At 42.8% G+C, this 16,438-nt stretch overlaps 2 protein-coding genes across 4 annotated transcripts in view; both read right to left on the bottom strand.

Annotated features, from left to right (window-relative positions):
- The window catches only part of slc43a1b (solute carrier family 43 member 1b), a 45,729-nt gene extending 45,074 nt beyond the window's left edge, over window positions 1-655 (bottom strand). For all 3 annotated transcript variants that reach the window (XM_085356699.1, XM_085356698.1, XM_085356697.1), the window contains exon 1: window positions 534-655. The gene's annotated coding sequence lies outside the window, so the exon portion shown is untranslated. The remainder of the gene's footprint in view (window positions 1-533) is intronic.
- A 2,859-nt stretch (window positions 656-3,514) lies between these two features.
- LOC146629877 (trypsin-1-like) lies at window positions 3,515-16,425 on the bottom strand. Its single transcript, XM_085355378.1, is given in 5 exon segments — window positions 3,515-3,817; window positions 3,890-3,924; window positions 3,927-4,031; window positions 4,588-4,828; window positions 16,228-16,425. Coding segments are annotated over 5 exon segments (882 nt in total).
- Between the last annotated feature and the right edge of the window lie 13 nt (window positions 16,426-16,438).

The raw sequence follows: 16,438 nt of genomic DNA, 5'->3' as shown, positions 1-16,438 counted from the left end.
GCGTGACTGGAAAAGAGCAAAAATAAGCTAACTAGATGTGACGTGGCAGAACGGTGGTGCGTTGTTTGAATTGTTTCCTCACATGAAGACGATTCCTGGCAGCCTGTCTGCGTGGGGTTTGCATGGTCCCAGTGTGCCTGTGAAGTACTCTAGCTTGTACACTGGTTAGCGTGGTACTTAAAGGACCTTGAGTGGTCAGTAAGACGAGCCCAGCATTAAATAACTGCCATGCTTTTGGAAATGAATGAGTAACTTGGTGCTGTGTCCACTGTGGTCTCCACTCGATGTGATGTTTCTGATCACTATGTTTCTTTTAATGCTGTTAGCCTGCTTTCATGTTTCAAAGACCTTTCTGATTGGCCAACAAAAATCTCTTTACTGTCAGCAGTTTTAAAATGCGGACACAGAGAGGACACGTGGGAACGACTGAACAATATTAATAGTTACAAACAAAGACGTGGTCCACATTCATCAAGCACGACCTCCACTGCACGTGGCAGCGTGAGGTGAAGACACACCTTAGAATGACTTACTTTACAAGCTGCTCTCCACCTGCAGTTGATCTGTTTCACACTTCTGCTCCTCCTCTTCCCGACAGGAGAACGTTCAAACTCTCACGATGTTCGTCCCACTGTGCCGGCAGTATGTGGTGGCACATGTGTGAGCTCACATGGACTCTTTCTCTCTCTATAAATGGAGCTCAAGTCTCACCCACCCTCCTCCCTGACCTTAACACAGCACACACTTTTGGGCTTGCTCGGTCAGCTCGGCCATGATTTGTGGTTTGATCTGAATGAAGGCAGATAAAGTCTGCTGTCTATCAGCTGATGCATTTTTACACTTTCAGTGAAATTCTTACTCATTAAAAACGATCAGGGCTTCAGATTTGACAGTTTCACTCTGATCTCAGTACAGGGCGTACTGGCAGCTTACTCACTGGACCCACCTTGTGGTGAACTATAACACTGTTGAAATCTGACACCTGTGAGGGAACCACAGAAGTCGTCAACCAAGATTGATGTGAGGCGTTTGCATTCATCACACCTTCATCTTATGTATTCAGTACAGTGCCCACATGTTTCCTGCTCCAAGTCAGGTGGCTTTATTGTCATTGCAGCCATGTGCAGAGGTACAGTACACAGTGAAAGGAGACAACGTTCCTCCAAGACTGTGGTGCTACGACAGAACGATGCAGACTCACAACAGTGCAAAAGACTAAGCATTGTACAAAAAGTAGCTCTGTGTGTGTGTGTGTGTGTGTGTGTGTGTGTGTGTGTGCGTGTGTGTGTGTGTGTGTGTGTGTGTGTGTGTGTGTGTGTGTGTGTGTGTGTGTGTGTGTGTGTGCGCGGGGTTGTTTGAAACACTGTAATGCTGGACACTCTGGTGACAGTGGCAGAGAAAAGGACATTAAAGAAACTGCTGGACATTATGAACAATGCTGGGCATCCTCTGCACACGGCCATAAACAATCAGAAGAGTCTGTTCAGTGACAGGTTGCTTCTCCCCAAGACAAGAACTAACAGACTTAAAAACTCCTTTGTCCCACACGCCATCAGACTGTTTAACTCCTCTCTGGAGGGGAGAGGGAGGGGAAACAGGAGGACAAAGGAGGGGGGAACAACTAAGCTGTAGTGCCTCTTCACCTCACTGTGCAATACCTTGTGCAATACTTTTGTAAATAGTCAACAGTGCAATAGACTCAATACTTGAAATGTGCAATTCACTTGTATTTTTATTTTTATTCCTATTTATTCTATTTATCCCCTTTGTATATTTTATTTATATTGTCTCTGTATTTATATATATGTGTGTGTGTATAACTCTGTAACTTCTGTCGGTGCTGTGCTTTTTTGGAAATCGAATTTCCCAGAGGAACCCACCCGAGGGATTAATAAAGTTCTATCTAAATCTAAATCTAAATCTAATGGTAACATTATGTAATAGATGCTGTACTCCAGGAAACATTCACATAAATATTTGTTTCCTGGAACAATGCTTCCATGTCTGACACCAAACTGGATCTACCAGTGAGTAACAACACTTATTATTGTAAGACATAAACCCTACAATATTACAGAGAATCCCCAACAATCACATGACCCCCTTTCAGCTAGTACTTGGAGAAAGTAGGAAGGAAAAACTCCCTTTTAATAGGAAGAAACCCCTGGGAGAAGCGGGCTCAGGGAGGGGCGGGGCCATCTGCTGTGAATGAGGGGAGGAAGACAGACGAAGACAGGCTGTGGAAGAGAGTCGGAGATTAATAATAACTAATAATTGAATGCAGAGAGATGGATGAACACATTGTTCGTACGATGGTCTTTCGTTCGGTGCATTTCAAGGTCCTGCACCCATCCGTCGGTAAACTGTACCTGGGCTTGTTGCAGTGACCTGAAGTTACTAAACTTCATGAGTGTATGCGCTCACTCCAAGAACCGTATGATTATAAATATGAGCGTGGTGAAAGTTGGGCAGCACATGTTTTGTCCACTCTGTGCGCTCGTACGGGTCTGACCCTTTCACTCCTTTGATTTTTTCCTCGTATCTTTTCTTTGACTTTTCATCAAGTCTGTCTTTGTGCGGTCCGGCATTGTTCTCCTTCGTTTTGTACACTCCTTTTTTGGGGGGCAAAGAAAAAGCAAGAAGGTATTGGAACCGGAGAATGAACGTTTTGCGGTGCAGCAAATGCTTGCGTTTGATGCATTGCTTTGATTGTTTTGCCACGAGTACCCAACATGCAATGTGCGAAAGTCACGTGGTCTGTCAATCTCTATACAAACATGCAATAAAACCATAAAAAACACTGTATGTTATCAAAAGATCAAAAATGATGAAACACAGCAACCCAAGCAAGATGATTAAAAACACTGGTTAAACCTGTCCAGTCCATCCCGTGACACATAGTATGGTCTCTGTTAAAGTGCGTACACTGTTCACTATTATAGTCTGTTCAGAGCGCTACGCTTCCACTACTGTAGATCTGTTTACCTCACACTGCTACATCTGTATATATGTAGCACATCTGTATATTTGTTCATAGTACACCTGTATATCTGCCCATCTGTACAGCAATACAGATCATCTGTATATCTGTGCATATGTATAAACAGAACATCTGTGTATATCTGTATCTTTGCTCTCTGTACAGTAACATAAACATCTGTATACTTGACTTATTTGTACGTAATGTGTTCACAGCTATTCCCACCTTTTATGCTACCCTTATCTGTATATAATCTGCTCCTATTGCACTTACTGCTCTTGCACTTCTGATTAGATGCAAACTGTATTTCGTTACCCTGTGTTTATACATGTGTAAGGACAATAAAGTTGAATCCAAATCATAACACAGTTAAAGGTGAGCCTTCAGTCAGGGTGTTTGTGGCACTTTGTTGAATTAAAAAAACCCTGTTTTATCTCTCTCTAAAGTTACAGCTGAGTTTGCACACAGTGGCTGTGTGTGAATAAGCAATAAGTGATCTGACTGCTGTTTGCATCCAGAGGAGCCCCCTGCTGGTCAGCAGAGACAAAAGGCGAGGCTGAGGAGATGGAAGAAGACAAAGATGAAGGAGTGAGCAGGACGACCCTCGCTGCTATTCGGGCAGGTGACATTGAGGTCACTGTTGGTCCCAGTGGACGTGAACGTCATGAAGCCCAGCTGGTTGGAGGAAATCCGGCTGTTGATCCAGGTCTGGTACTGGGATACTCTGGTGTAGACTCCTGGAAAATTCGGCTCAGCACAACCTTCCCCAAAACTGACGATTCCCGCCTGAATCCAGCGACCGTTCTGCTTGCTCACCGTTGGACCTCCTGAATCCTCCTTTGAGAGCAAAGCTGAGGAGAGGAAACTGTAGAAGGTGAAAATGTGCCAAACACAGGAAACAGCGATCACCTGACAGGAGTCCTTTCCTCCTGTATGTAGCCCTGTATCATGTTGTCAGTGATGTTTCCCACTCCATAGTCACAGTTACACTGTCTGTTTCCTACAACAGGAACCTCCACCTCCATGAGGTTTTGTAGAGAAGGAAGGGACACTGAAGGGGTAAAATAAATATATCAGTTTGTAATAAATGATGTGAGGGATTAAATGCACCTTCAAGCAAAATGATGGCTCCACCAAATGTAAAGTGCAGTCATGTGTGCAAAGATGGAGACATGTGTTTGTCTGCTGGGTTTATAGCTCCCTGCAGAACACAGTCGCCTGGTTAACTTGTGTAGTGTAATGACCTCACTTCACCTCATTGTTTTAGAAGAAGCACAACAGCTGCTGGTTTTAAACGTGCTAAAAAAATAAACGTAACTTCACACAGACATTAGATGGACGTCAACATGTAGTACTGTCTAATACCACTTGGGGGCAGTGTCAGCTACACAGAAAGTATACTTTCTTTCAACCAGGGATCTTTGTGACTCGGTGCAGATTCAGCACTTCCAGACTGGTTAATTCACATAATGATTCTTTCTTGTTTTGAACTCTCGACAGATTTAACCTCATGGAAACATTTTATTGCTCTAAATATTTCTGAGACAGCACACTTGTTTCCTGCATTATAGTCAAATTTCTCTGAAACAGTCAGATGTCTTTATGACCTCCACTCCCTATATCGGCCCAGCCGGTGACCCAGCTGTTAACACCGCTGTAGAAGGTGCTGCTTGAAGCTGCCAGGCAGACGGGAGAAACGTAGTTGGTGAAAGCCACCGGTGAGGAGAGCTGCAGGAGGCAGATGTCGTTGTCATTGGTATCAGAGTTGTAGTTTGGATGGATGATGATCTGTGTCACTGTCTTAGACGCTGACGGCCCAGATTCACAGTCAGGCCACTCAGTTTGGTGCTGAGATCATCATGAGACACAAACAGTACACAGTTATTCTGATTGTTATCAACATGAAACGATATAATGTTCGACTTCCTGTTTACCACATTTTTTAAAGCCTGTTCAAATCAAATCAAATCAAATCACTTTTATTGTCACATCACATGTGCAGGTACATTGGTACAGTACATGTGAGTGAAATTCTTGTGTGCGAGCTTCACAAGCAACAGAGTTGTGCAACATACAATAATGTAAACAAGCAAAATACAAGAATGGCTACATCTGAAACTAATAAATATATGTACAATATATAATAGTATATGCATTTCTGGATGTGTATACTAAATATTTTTCTACGTGTGTGTGTGTGTGTGTGTGTGTACACATATTTTACAAATTAAATAGAGTAAACAATAAAATAAAATATATAAAAATATACAGAGTTGAATATGTGCAAAACAGTGGCATTACTGTACAGTATGGAGTGCATAATGTTAAAGTTCCAGTAGTGAAGCTGAGGTGTCTATCACGTGTTCAGCAGTCTGATGGCTTGGTGGAAGAAGCTGTCTCTCAGTCTGCTGGTACGGGACCGGATGCTGCAGAACCTCCTTCCTGATGGAAGCAGTCTGAACAGTTTATGGCTGGGGTGACTGGAGTCCTTGATGATCCTCCCCGCTTTCCTCAGGCACCGCTTCCTGTAGATGTCTTGGAGGGAGGGAAGCTCTCCTCCAATTATCCGTTCAGAGCACCGCACTACTCGCTGGAGAGCTTTGCGGTTGTAGGCGGTGCTGTTGCCATACCAGGTGGTGATGCATCCAGTGAGGATGCTCTCAATGGCACAGTGATAGAAGGTCCTGAGGATGCGGGGGCTCATGCCGAATCTTTTCAGTCTCCTGAGAAAGAAGAGGCGCTGCTGCGCCTTCTTCACTGTTTTGTTTGTGTGTACTGACCACGTAAGATCCTCAGCCAGATGTACAGTGGGGCAAAAAAGTATTTAGTCAGCCACCGATTGTGCAAGTTCCCCCACTTAAAATGATGACAGTGGTCAGTAATTTGCACCAGAGGTACACTTCAACTGTGAGAGACAGAATGTGAAAAAAAAAAAATCCATGAATCCACATGGTAGGATTTGTAAAGAATTTATTGGTAAATCAGGGTGGAAAATAAGTATTTGGTCAATAACAAAAATACAACTCAATACTTTGTAACATAACCTTTGTTGGCAATAACAGAGGTCAAACGTTTACTATAGGTCTTTACCAGGTTTGCACACACAGTAGCTGGTATTTTGGCCCATTCCTCCATGCAGATCTTCTCGAGAGCAGTGATGTTTTGGGGCTGTCGCCGAGCAACACGGACTTTCAACTCCCGCCACAGATTTTCTATGGGGTTGAGGTCTGGAGACTGGCTAGGCCACTCCAGGACTTTCAAATGCTTCTTACGGAGCCACTCCTTTGTTGCCCGGGCGGTGTGTTTTGGATCATTGTCATGTTGGAAGACCCAGCCTCGTTTCATCTTCAAAGTTCTCACTGATGGAAGGAGGTTTTGGCTCAAAATCTCACGATACATGGCCCCATTCATTCTGTCCTTAACACGGATCAGTCGTCCTGTCCCCTTGGCAGAAAAACAGCCCCATAGCATGATGTTTCCACCCCCATGCTTCACAGTAGGTATGGTGTTCTTGGGGTGCAACTCAGTATTCTTCTTCCTCCAAACACGACGAGTTGAGTTTATACCAAAAAGTTCTACTTTGGTTTCATCTGACCACATGACATTCTCCCAATCCTCTGCTGTATCATCCATGTGCTCTCTGGCAAACTTCAGACGGGCCTGGACATGCACTGGCTTCAGCAGCGGAACACGTCTGGCACTGCGGGATTTGATTCCCTGCCGTTGTAGTGTGTTACTGATGGTGACCTTTGTTACTTTGGTCCCAGCTCTCTGCAGGTCATTCACCAGGTCCCCCCGTGTGGTTCTGGGATCTTTGCTCACCGTTCTCATGATCATTTTGACCCCACGGGATGAGATCTTGCGTGGAGCCCCAGATCGAGGGAGATTATCAGTGGTCTTGTATGTCTTCCATTTTCTGATGATTGCTCCCACAGTTGATTTTTTCACACCAAGCTGCTTGCCTATTGTAGATTCACTCTTCCCAGTCTGGTGCAGGTCTACAATACTTTTCCTGGTGTCCTTCGAAAGCTCTTTGGTCTTGGCCATGGCGGAGTTTGGAGTCTGACTGTTTGAGGCTGTGGACAGGTGTCTTTTATACAGATGATGAGTTCAAACAGGTGCCATTCATACAGGTAACGAGTGGGGGACAGAAAAGCTTCTTACAGAAGACGTTACAGGTCTGTGAGAGCCAGAGATTTTCCTTGTTTGAGGTGACCAAATACTTATTTTCCACCCTGATTTACGAATAAATTCTTTACAAATCCTATCATGTGAATTCATGGATTTTTTTTTCACATTCTGTCTCTCACAGTTGAAGTGTACCTCTGGTGCAAATTACTGACCTCTGTCATCATTTTAAGTGGGGGAACTTGCACAATCGGTGGCTGACTAAATACTTTTTTGCCCCACTGTATGTAAGACTGCGTTCTTCCATTTGCGCAACATCTCTAAACTTAGGAATATCCTGTCTCAGAGTGACGCTGAAAAACTAGTTCATGCATTTATTACTTCCAGGCTGGACGACTGTAATTCATTATTATCAGGATGTCCAAAAAACTCACTGAAAAGCCTTCAGCTAATCCAAAATGCTGCAGCAAGAGTCCTGACAGGGACTAGAAAGAGAGAGCAGATTTCTCCTGTATTGGCTTCCCTTCATTGGCTTCCTGTTAAATCCAGAATTCAAAATCCTGCTCCTCACATACAAGGTCTTAAATAATCAGGCCCCATCTTATCTTAATGACCTTGTAGTACCATATCACCCTATTAGAGCACTTCGCTCTCGCTCTGCAGGCCTACTTGTTGTTCCTAGAGTATTTAAAAGTAGAATGGGAGGCAGAGCCTTCAGTTTTCAGGCCCCTCTTCTGTGGAACCAGCTTCCAGTTTGGATTCAGGAGACAGACACTAAAAAGTAATTCATCAGGCCTTTTACCTCCACTTGATTAAATCCATGGCTGCAACATAAAAATTCTAATTTATTGATTAAGACAGACCTTCTAAGTTGCAAACTTTATTTTTTTGGGTTGTGTTGAAATAATAATGTTGGTAATTACATTAAATTAATTTTATATGTAATTTGAAATTAAATCCCAATGTTAGTGGGTTCAAAATAAAATTCAAGTTGTAATTACTTAAAGAAATTGAATAGATAACTTTTTTCCACTGTAACTTCTGATTTCAAATTCCCTCCCCTACCGACTTAACTAGCCCGGGCAAATTCACACATGTTGGGTTGCATGGTGCAAGCTTTTGTAAAAGACATTTCAAGGTAAGTAACATTTCATTTACAAATAACAGTTCTACCAAAGCAAAGCATTTGTGCTAGTCACCTGTAGTGGATTTGTGTATGATGTGATGCTCATACAGCCCACACAAAAGAGGATTTCACACCACCTCCTCCGACCACAACTCTTCATATTCATGAAGCAGATGTGAGGAAGCAGTTTAGGAGTCTGAATGCTCGGAAAGCTCCCGGCCCAGACGGTGTGTCTCCTGCCACCCTCAGACACTGTGCAAACGAGCTGGCCCCAGTGTTTTCTGGCATCTTCAACTCCTCACTGCAGGCATGTCACGTGCCTGCCTGCTTCAAGTCCTCTACCATAATCCCTGTCCCCAAGAAACCTAGGATCACTGGACTAAATGACTACAGACCCGTGGCTCTGACATCTGTGGTCATGAAGTCATTTGAGCGCCTAGTTCTCTCCCATCTCAAGACCCTCACGGCCCCCCTCCTGGACCCCCTGCAGTTTGCATATAGAGCCAACAGGTCTGTAGACGACGCCATCAACATGGCCCTACACTTCATCCTGCAGCATCTGGACTCCCCAGGAACCTACGCCAGGATCCTGTTTGTGGACTTCAGCTCTGCCTTCAACACCATCCTTCCAGACCATCTCCGAGACAAGCTTTCCCAGATGAATGTGCCTGACCCCATCTGCCGGTGGATCACTGACTTCCTGACGGACAGGAAGCAGCACGTGAGGCTGGGAAAGAATGTCTCGGACTCCCGGACCATCAGCACCGGCTCCCCTCAGGGCTGTGTTCTTTCTCCTCTGCTCTTCTCCCTGTACACCAACTGCTGCACCTCCACCCACCAGTCTGTCAAGCTAATCAAGTTCGCAAGTTCGCAGATGACACCACCGTCATTGGGCTCATCTCGGACGGGGACGAGTCTGCCTACAGGAGGGAGGTTGAACGTCTGGTGTCTTGGTGCAGCCACAACAACCTGGTGCTGAATGCCCAGAAGACAGTGGAGATTATTGTGGACTTCAGGAAGCACACAGCCCCACTCCCCCCCATCATCCTGACTGACACCCCCATCACCTCTGTGGACTCATTCCGCTTCCTGGGTACCACCATCACCCAGGACCTGAAGTGGGAGCCCACCATCACCTCCGTCATCAAGAAAGCCCAGCAGAGGATGTACTTCCTGAGGCAGCTGAAGAAATTCAACCTGCCAACACGGACGATGATGCAATTCTACACTGCAATCATCGAGTCCATCCTCACCTCCTCCATCACCGTGTGGTACGCTGGAGCCACTATCAGGGACAAACAGAGACTGCAGCGTGTTGTGCGCTCTGCTGAGAAGGTGATTGGCTGCAGACTCCCATCTCTGCAGGACCTGTACACCTCCAGGACACTGCGGCGTGCAGCCCGGATCTCAGCTGACCCTTCTCACCCTGGACACAGTCTGTTTGACCTGCTCCCCTCAGGCAGGAGGCTCCGGTCCATTCGCACCAGAACCTCTCGCCACAAGAACAGTTTCTTCCCCTCTGCTGTCGGACACACGAACAATAACCATATGACTGTTCCCACCACTAACACATGACCCTACGCTGTGTTCACTGCATCATTTCATGTTTGGCACTGATCACCACCTGCACTCATGTATATATCTTTCTACGTAGCACTCATAATTCTTATTCTCATGTATATATCTCATGTATATCTCATGCACATATCTTTCTTTCTACATAGCACTTTAATTCTTATTGTCTGCACTGAAGCACCGCAGCAATTTCCTAATGTTGTAAACCTCAACATCTGGCAATAAACCCATTCTGATTCTGATTCTGATTCTGATTCTGAAATACTTTGCACTACCACATGTAGCTAATGCTAGCCATTCTAAACTTTAGCACAGCAGAGGATAAGACTTATAAAGTTTCATTTGACAAAAGTCTTCAGCTAGAGAGTGCAACTGTGGCTAGGAAAAGCGTGGTTAAAGTTTTGCTACACAGTGCAATCTAATTTCGATTTTAGGCTGATTTTGTTTTTCTTTTTACCAAAATTAGAAGCCTTAAACTGTGAATAGTTTTGTCAGAGGGATAACCTAGAGGCTTCTTTTTTCCATCTGGCTCACCTATTTTATGTCTTTATAAAACTTGCATGACCTATATGTAATATTACATTGTAAATGATTTTGGTTAGTATTGTGATACAGCTTAAAGTAAGTATTGTTCTTGATCTTAAGAGCTGCAGCTACAGTTGTGGTCAAAAGTTTACATACACTTGTAAAGAATAGAATATAATGGCTCTACCGAGTGTCCCGTTATTTCTAAAACTCTGATTTTTTTTCTCTGATAGAGTGATTGGAACAGATACTTCTTTGTCACAAAAAACGTTCATGAAGTTTGGTTCTTTAATGACTTTATTATGAGTTAACAGAAAAAAGTGATCACATTTGCTGGGTCAAAATTATACATACAGCAACATGAATTAGCAATTTTGGTGACTTAGAAAGTTGTCAGTGAACTGAGCTTCATAGCATGGCCTCTTAACTTCTTGTGAGTGATTATGAGTGACTACAGCTGGTGACTTCTCTTAGGCCAGTTAAATAGGGCTCATTGGATAGAAACGCCCACAAACGCTACAATGGGAAAGTCAAAGGAGCTCAGCATGGATCTGAAAAAGCGAATTATTAACTTGAACAAGTCAGGAAAGTCACTTGGGGCCATTTCAAAGCAGCTGCATGTCCCAAGAGCAACAGTGTAAACAATTGTTTGTAAGTATAAAGTGCATGACACTGTTTCGTCACTGCCAAGATCAGGAAGAGAATGCAAGCTATCACCTGCTGCTGAGAAAAAATTGGTCAGGAGGGTGAAGAGTCAACCAAGAATCACCAAAAAGCAGATCTGCCAAGAATTTGAAGCTGCTAAAACACAGGTGTCATTGTCTACAGTCAAACGTGTTTTGCATCTCAATGGACTGAGAGGCTGCCGTGCAAGAAGGAAGCCCTTGCTCCAAAAGCGGCACCTTAAGGCTCGACTGAAGTTTGCTGCTGATCACATGGACAAAGATAAGACCTTCTGGAGGAAAGTTCTGTGGTCAGACGAAACAAAAATTGAGCTTTTTGGCCACAATGTCCAGCGATATGTTTGGAGGAGAAAAGGTGAGGCCTTCAACCCCAAGAACACCATGCCTACAATCAAGCATGGTGGTGGGAGTATTATGCTGTGGGGCTGTTTTGCTGCCAATGGAACTGGTGCTTTACAGAGAGTAAATGGGACAATGAAGAAGGAGGATTACCTTCACATTCTTCAACATAAACTAAAATCATCAGCACGAAGGTTGGGTCTTGGGCACAGTTGGGTGTTCCAACAGGACAATGACCCCAAACAGACATCAAAAGTGGTAAAGGAATGGCTAAGTCAGGCTAGAATAAAGGTTTTAGAATGGCCTTCCAAAAGTCCTGACTTAAACCCCATTGAAAACATGTGGACAATGCTGAAGAAACAAGTCCATGTCAGAAAGCTATCAAATTTAACTGAACTGCACCAATTCTGTCAAGAGGAGTGGTCAAAGATTCAACCAGAAGCTTGCCAGAAGCTTGTAGATGGCTACCAAAAGCGCCTAATTGAAGTGAAAATGGCTAAAGGACATGTAACCAAATATTAGCACTGCTGTATGTATATTTTTGACCCAGCAGATGTGATCACTTTTTTCTGTTAACCCATAATAAAGTCATTAAAGAACCAAACTTCATGAATGTTTTTTGTGACAAAGAAGTATCTGTTCCAATCACTCTATCAGAGAAAAATCAGAGTTTTAGAAATAACGGGACACTCGGTAGAGCCATTATATTATATTCTTTACAAGTGTATGTAAACCTTTGACCACAACTGTATCTTTGTTTTGTTTTTAAAAAAAAATCAGATTGTGTGAAATATTGTTAATGTCATTCCAATAGCATTATTCTGACATAGGCTATGTGAATCTACTTAACATCAAGACTTTATGTAAGCAGTTAGTATAGTGTGATAATCGAGGGTCATTAGTGCTTTGTTAAGTTGGGACACATTTTTTACAAAATGGGCTGGGAGTGAACAATGTGTAAATTCGAAACCTCTGCAAAAACAGGGTTGCTAAAACATTAGAGATTACACCACGGTTATGGTGGGGAAGTCTCCCTTGTCTTCACCAAGATTGTTTTTGTTCCCTCAAAATTTGGGGTAGCCTTAGATCACTTCTATCCTCTTTAAATAATGTATTAGAGCATTCATTAATGCAGTATAGCTAATAGTCTGCAAGGCTTAATTCTTGTGTTTGTGTGGTCGACAGATAAAGGAGGCGTTCAAGAGAATAACCACTGTAAGCCTTGAATGGCTACACTTGACCATTGCACCCCAAAACTGATGGATGTCATTTTATCAAGGGGAGGAGCTAAAGGAGTGAGAATCAGGCAGATCAAGGACATGCTTCTTGAGGTAGGACAACTCTTTAGACTTTGGGTATCTTTGAAATGCACTTTGTTGGCAGTCACCCATGTAGTTTATACGCATACTTTATTTTTTCTTAAATAGCACAATACAATCGAAACACACAGAGAAGTAGCCATCTGCTGCCTTATCACTTTCCTTGGAGAGAAGGACGAGGGCCTGTTCATGGAGTTTGGTGTAAGTAATCCAGCATTGTGTGTGTGTGTGTGTGTGTGTGTGTGTGTGTGTGTGTGTTTTCCATTGATCATCTGAATTCATTAAGATTCAGTAAGTATAAAAGTCTAATCTATAATTCACTAACCTATTTTTTTTAAAAATTTGCTTTACAAGGACACCGAAGAACTTAAGGCAGGTGATGAAAACTGCCATCATCAGTGACCGGTACACCCCTGGATCTAACCATAAGACTGCAACCATTGTGGTGGAGGAAACAAAAATCATGGAGGGCCAGAATTTCCCAAGGTGCTGTGTTTTGCTCATGGGCATAATATATGCTCTCAATCTGAGCTAATGCAAGGATCTGAAATATACTTTTGAAGTTGTTCAGAAGCTGTTCCTTGACCTTGATGGAACCATCATTATGTTAAAGATGTTGACTCTGTTTCAAAGATTGTTAACTGTTTTGAATCCTGTATGTGTAACATTGATCTTAAAGGTGTTTGCTGCATTGTGTAATAGAAAGATGCAAGATCTTGTAAAGTTTGGTAGGCATTGAAAGTTAACATTTACTGAACACTTGCATGGAAGTATTACTGCAACAAAATGTTTTCTAAGTAGATTTTTTACCAATTGAACACATTTGTTTCTGTGGTGTTAAATACATAAAGGCATATTCTATAACTTGGCTGTGATGGTATAAATCTAAATTTCTGGTTTATTTTCACTTTTTAAGTACAAAGTGTTGAAATGCCTACTGTTAAAAAATAAAAAAGTTATTTGATAAAAAAAATGTTGAATGAATTCCTTTCTTAAAAGCTATTACAATAAAAAAAATGAGAGAAAGCTAAAATGATGATAATAATGATGAAAATCAGCAACTTAATATTTTAAATAATGAACTTTAAAAAATTGTTTTTGTAATTGCTGTAATTAATTACATAACATTTAAAAATCATTTCAAATAATGTGGAAAAAGTAATTGGAGGAACATAATTTTTATGAGTAAACAACTTAAAAATATGTTTTTAAGCTACCAAATATTACCTAAATGGTAATTAAAATCACCTTTGATTATGGAGGATAATTTAATTCCCGTAACTCAATATAGTTTGTTGGTTCAATCTAATTTCAACACAAGTTATCATAACTCAAAAAGAGTAATGGAAACTGTTGCGTTAATTTTTTTTGTTGAGCTTAAACAATAGTTTTTAGAGTGATATCTCTACTTTCAAGATTAGGCTTCAAACTTTCCTTTTTGCTAAAGCATATAGTTAGGGCTGGACCAGGTGACCCTGAATCCTCCCTTAGTTATGCTGCAATAGACGTAGGCTGCCGGGGGATTCCCATGATGCATTGAGTTTTTCCTTTCCAGTCACCTTTCTCACTCACTATGTATTAACAGACCTCTCTGCATTGAATCATATCTGTTATTAACCTCTGTCTCTCTTCCACAGCATGTCTTTATCCTGTCTTCCTTCTCTCACCCCAAACAGTCGCAGCAGATGGCCCCGCCCCTCCCTGAGCCTGGTTCTGCCGGAGGTTTCTTCCTGTTAAAAAGGAGTTTTTCCTTCCCACTGTCGCCAAAGTGCTTGCTCATAGGGGGTCATATGATTGTTGGGTTTTTCTCTGTATCTATGAAGCGCCTTGAGGCGACTTTTGTTGTGATTTGGCGCTATATAAATAAAATTGAATTGAATTATGAAACTATGTGGTTATGGCGTGCCATGAATGACCTGCCTGCATCTTACACCCTGCTGAACTCTAGATTCTGTCAGTGTGCTTAAAGCTTCTTCATGTGCTGCTATCAGTGCTTCTGTGTGTTTTTAGTCCAGCTCTATCTAAACGTGCACACACACAAACACACACACAAACACTTTACCCTAACATTTTAGTGATGGTCAAGCAGAAGGCTGACAGTAATTTGAGATGCAATGACCTGAAAGACACTGTGAGCTTTTTCTAATCCAACCTTTATTTCAGGTGTGTTCCCTTCACTTCTTCTCCGTGGAGGACGGGGGCAGCAGAGGAAACAGCAATAATAACAAAGTACAGAGTAAATGCAGTTGATGCAATGTCGTTGTTTTAAAGAGATGGGGTGGCATCTGCAGAAAAGCTGCTCATTACAGTCTCACTCTTTATTTTAAACCAGTTTTTAGTCTATTGTGAGAAAAACTATAAATTGAAATGAGAAAAAAAAGATTCTGTGCCAAACAACAAAACCTCCAACAGCTTCACACTTCTGAGAAAATCAGTTATACCATGAATAACACAAATACAAAACCCCTTAAATCAGCTCTTAGTGCGAATCTTAATGATTTATTTCTCTACAAAATGACTTGATGTCAGAACATTAGGGCTACTTTCTAACTCTTCCTGTCCGTTCAGTAATGATATTCCTCCTAATGAAGGCTGCATGTGTTACATAATGACAGCTAAGTTCAAGACTTCATGGCATCGCTGGACAAAAAGGCAGACCCTCGTTCAAATCTGTGTTTACATCAAACTGAAACGCTCCGTGTGATGTTCACCAACACAGACACGGCTTCTGTGGAGGAGAGAGGACCGACCTGAAAGAAACACATGACGTGCTGACTTTGAATCCCTGACATCCAGAACCAAATCAATCACACACAAAGCAGGGAAAGCGCGTCAGGTAGAGGCCGACTGGCAGCACAGCCGTACTGAACACCAGTATTTGTTAACTGAAGAACTTATTCTGCCCTCAGCCTGTCTGAGAAGAGCCAACAAACGCCACGTCAACTTCAAGACAGTCAGCAGTGTCAGCATCGATACACAGAAAAGACAACAGAGGACAGTCGGCCATCAGAATCAAGGTCGTATATGCTAGAAGGGTTAGCCTCTGATAAATATGTGCATCCTCATCAGGGTTGTCCCACTTTCACTCCCGGCTGCAGGGAGACGGCACGCTTCTGCAGGATCAACTTTAAAACTCAAAGCCAGAAGTGTGTGACGTGCACTCACATGCATTTGAAACGCTAGCCGTCCTCACGGCTCGGATTAGTTTCCCGTGAGGACGTCCAAACAACAGTGCAGACTATGAAAGCAGCCGGCTGGCGGACTCTGCTGTTCCAGAGGCAGGCGGCCTTATCGTGGAGCACACATTATTACTACGTGAACAACAGTGTGGATGGAGAGCCTGCGTGTGATTCTAATCCACTCGTTTCCTCATAAAAGTGCTGTGTGAAGCACGGTAGCATCCACACAGCAGGGAGCCGGGAATGTCAGGAGAAATATGGAAAACACCAACACACACTGTAAGCTACACACATGCACCAAACCTCAAACACTAACATTTCTCTCTATTTCAAATTACATGAAAGAATAAATCAGATCCAAGTTCACACAAACCAACAGCACTGTTTGGAAGATTGTAAAGAAACCGGCGGTGAGCTGTGACGTGTCTGTGGGTGTGACGTGGCGACACAGCAGGAACGTGGGAGGAAGTGTGAACTCAAAGCAGACACACAGCACCTTTATCGGTGAGGCTGTCACACACACTCTTTCTCTGATTGTCTCAGGGTTACATGTTTCCTTCGTCGCATCCATCACCTTTGCTCGT

The sequence above is a fragment of the Diplotaxodon limnothrissa genome, linkage group LG6 (genome assembly GCF_057381915.1).
Source record: "Diplotaxodon limnothrissa isolate DT_005_m linkage group LG6, D_limnothrissa_male_GT1.1, whole genome shotgun sequence".
NCBI classification, from domain to species: Eukaryota; Metazoa; Chordata; class Actinopteri; order Cichliformes; family Cichlidae; genus Diplotaxodon; species Diplotaxodon limnothrissa.
The sequence above is the reverse complement of the archived record's forward strand: the minus strand, read 5'-3'. Positions and strand labels throughout refer to the sequence as shown.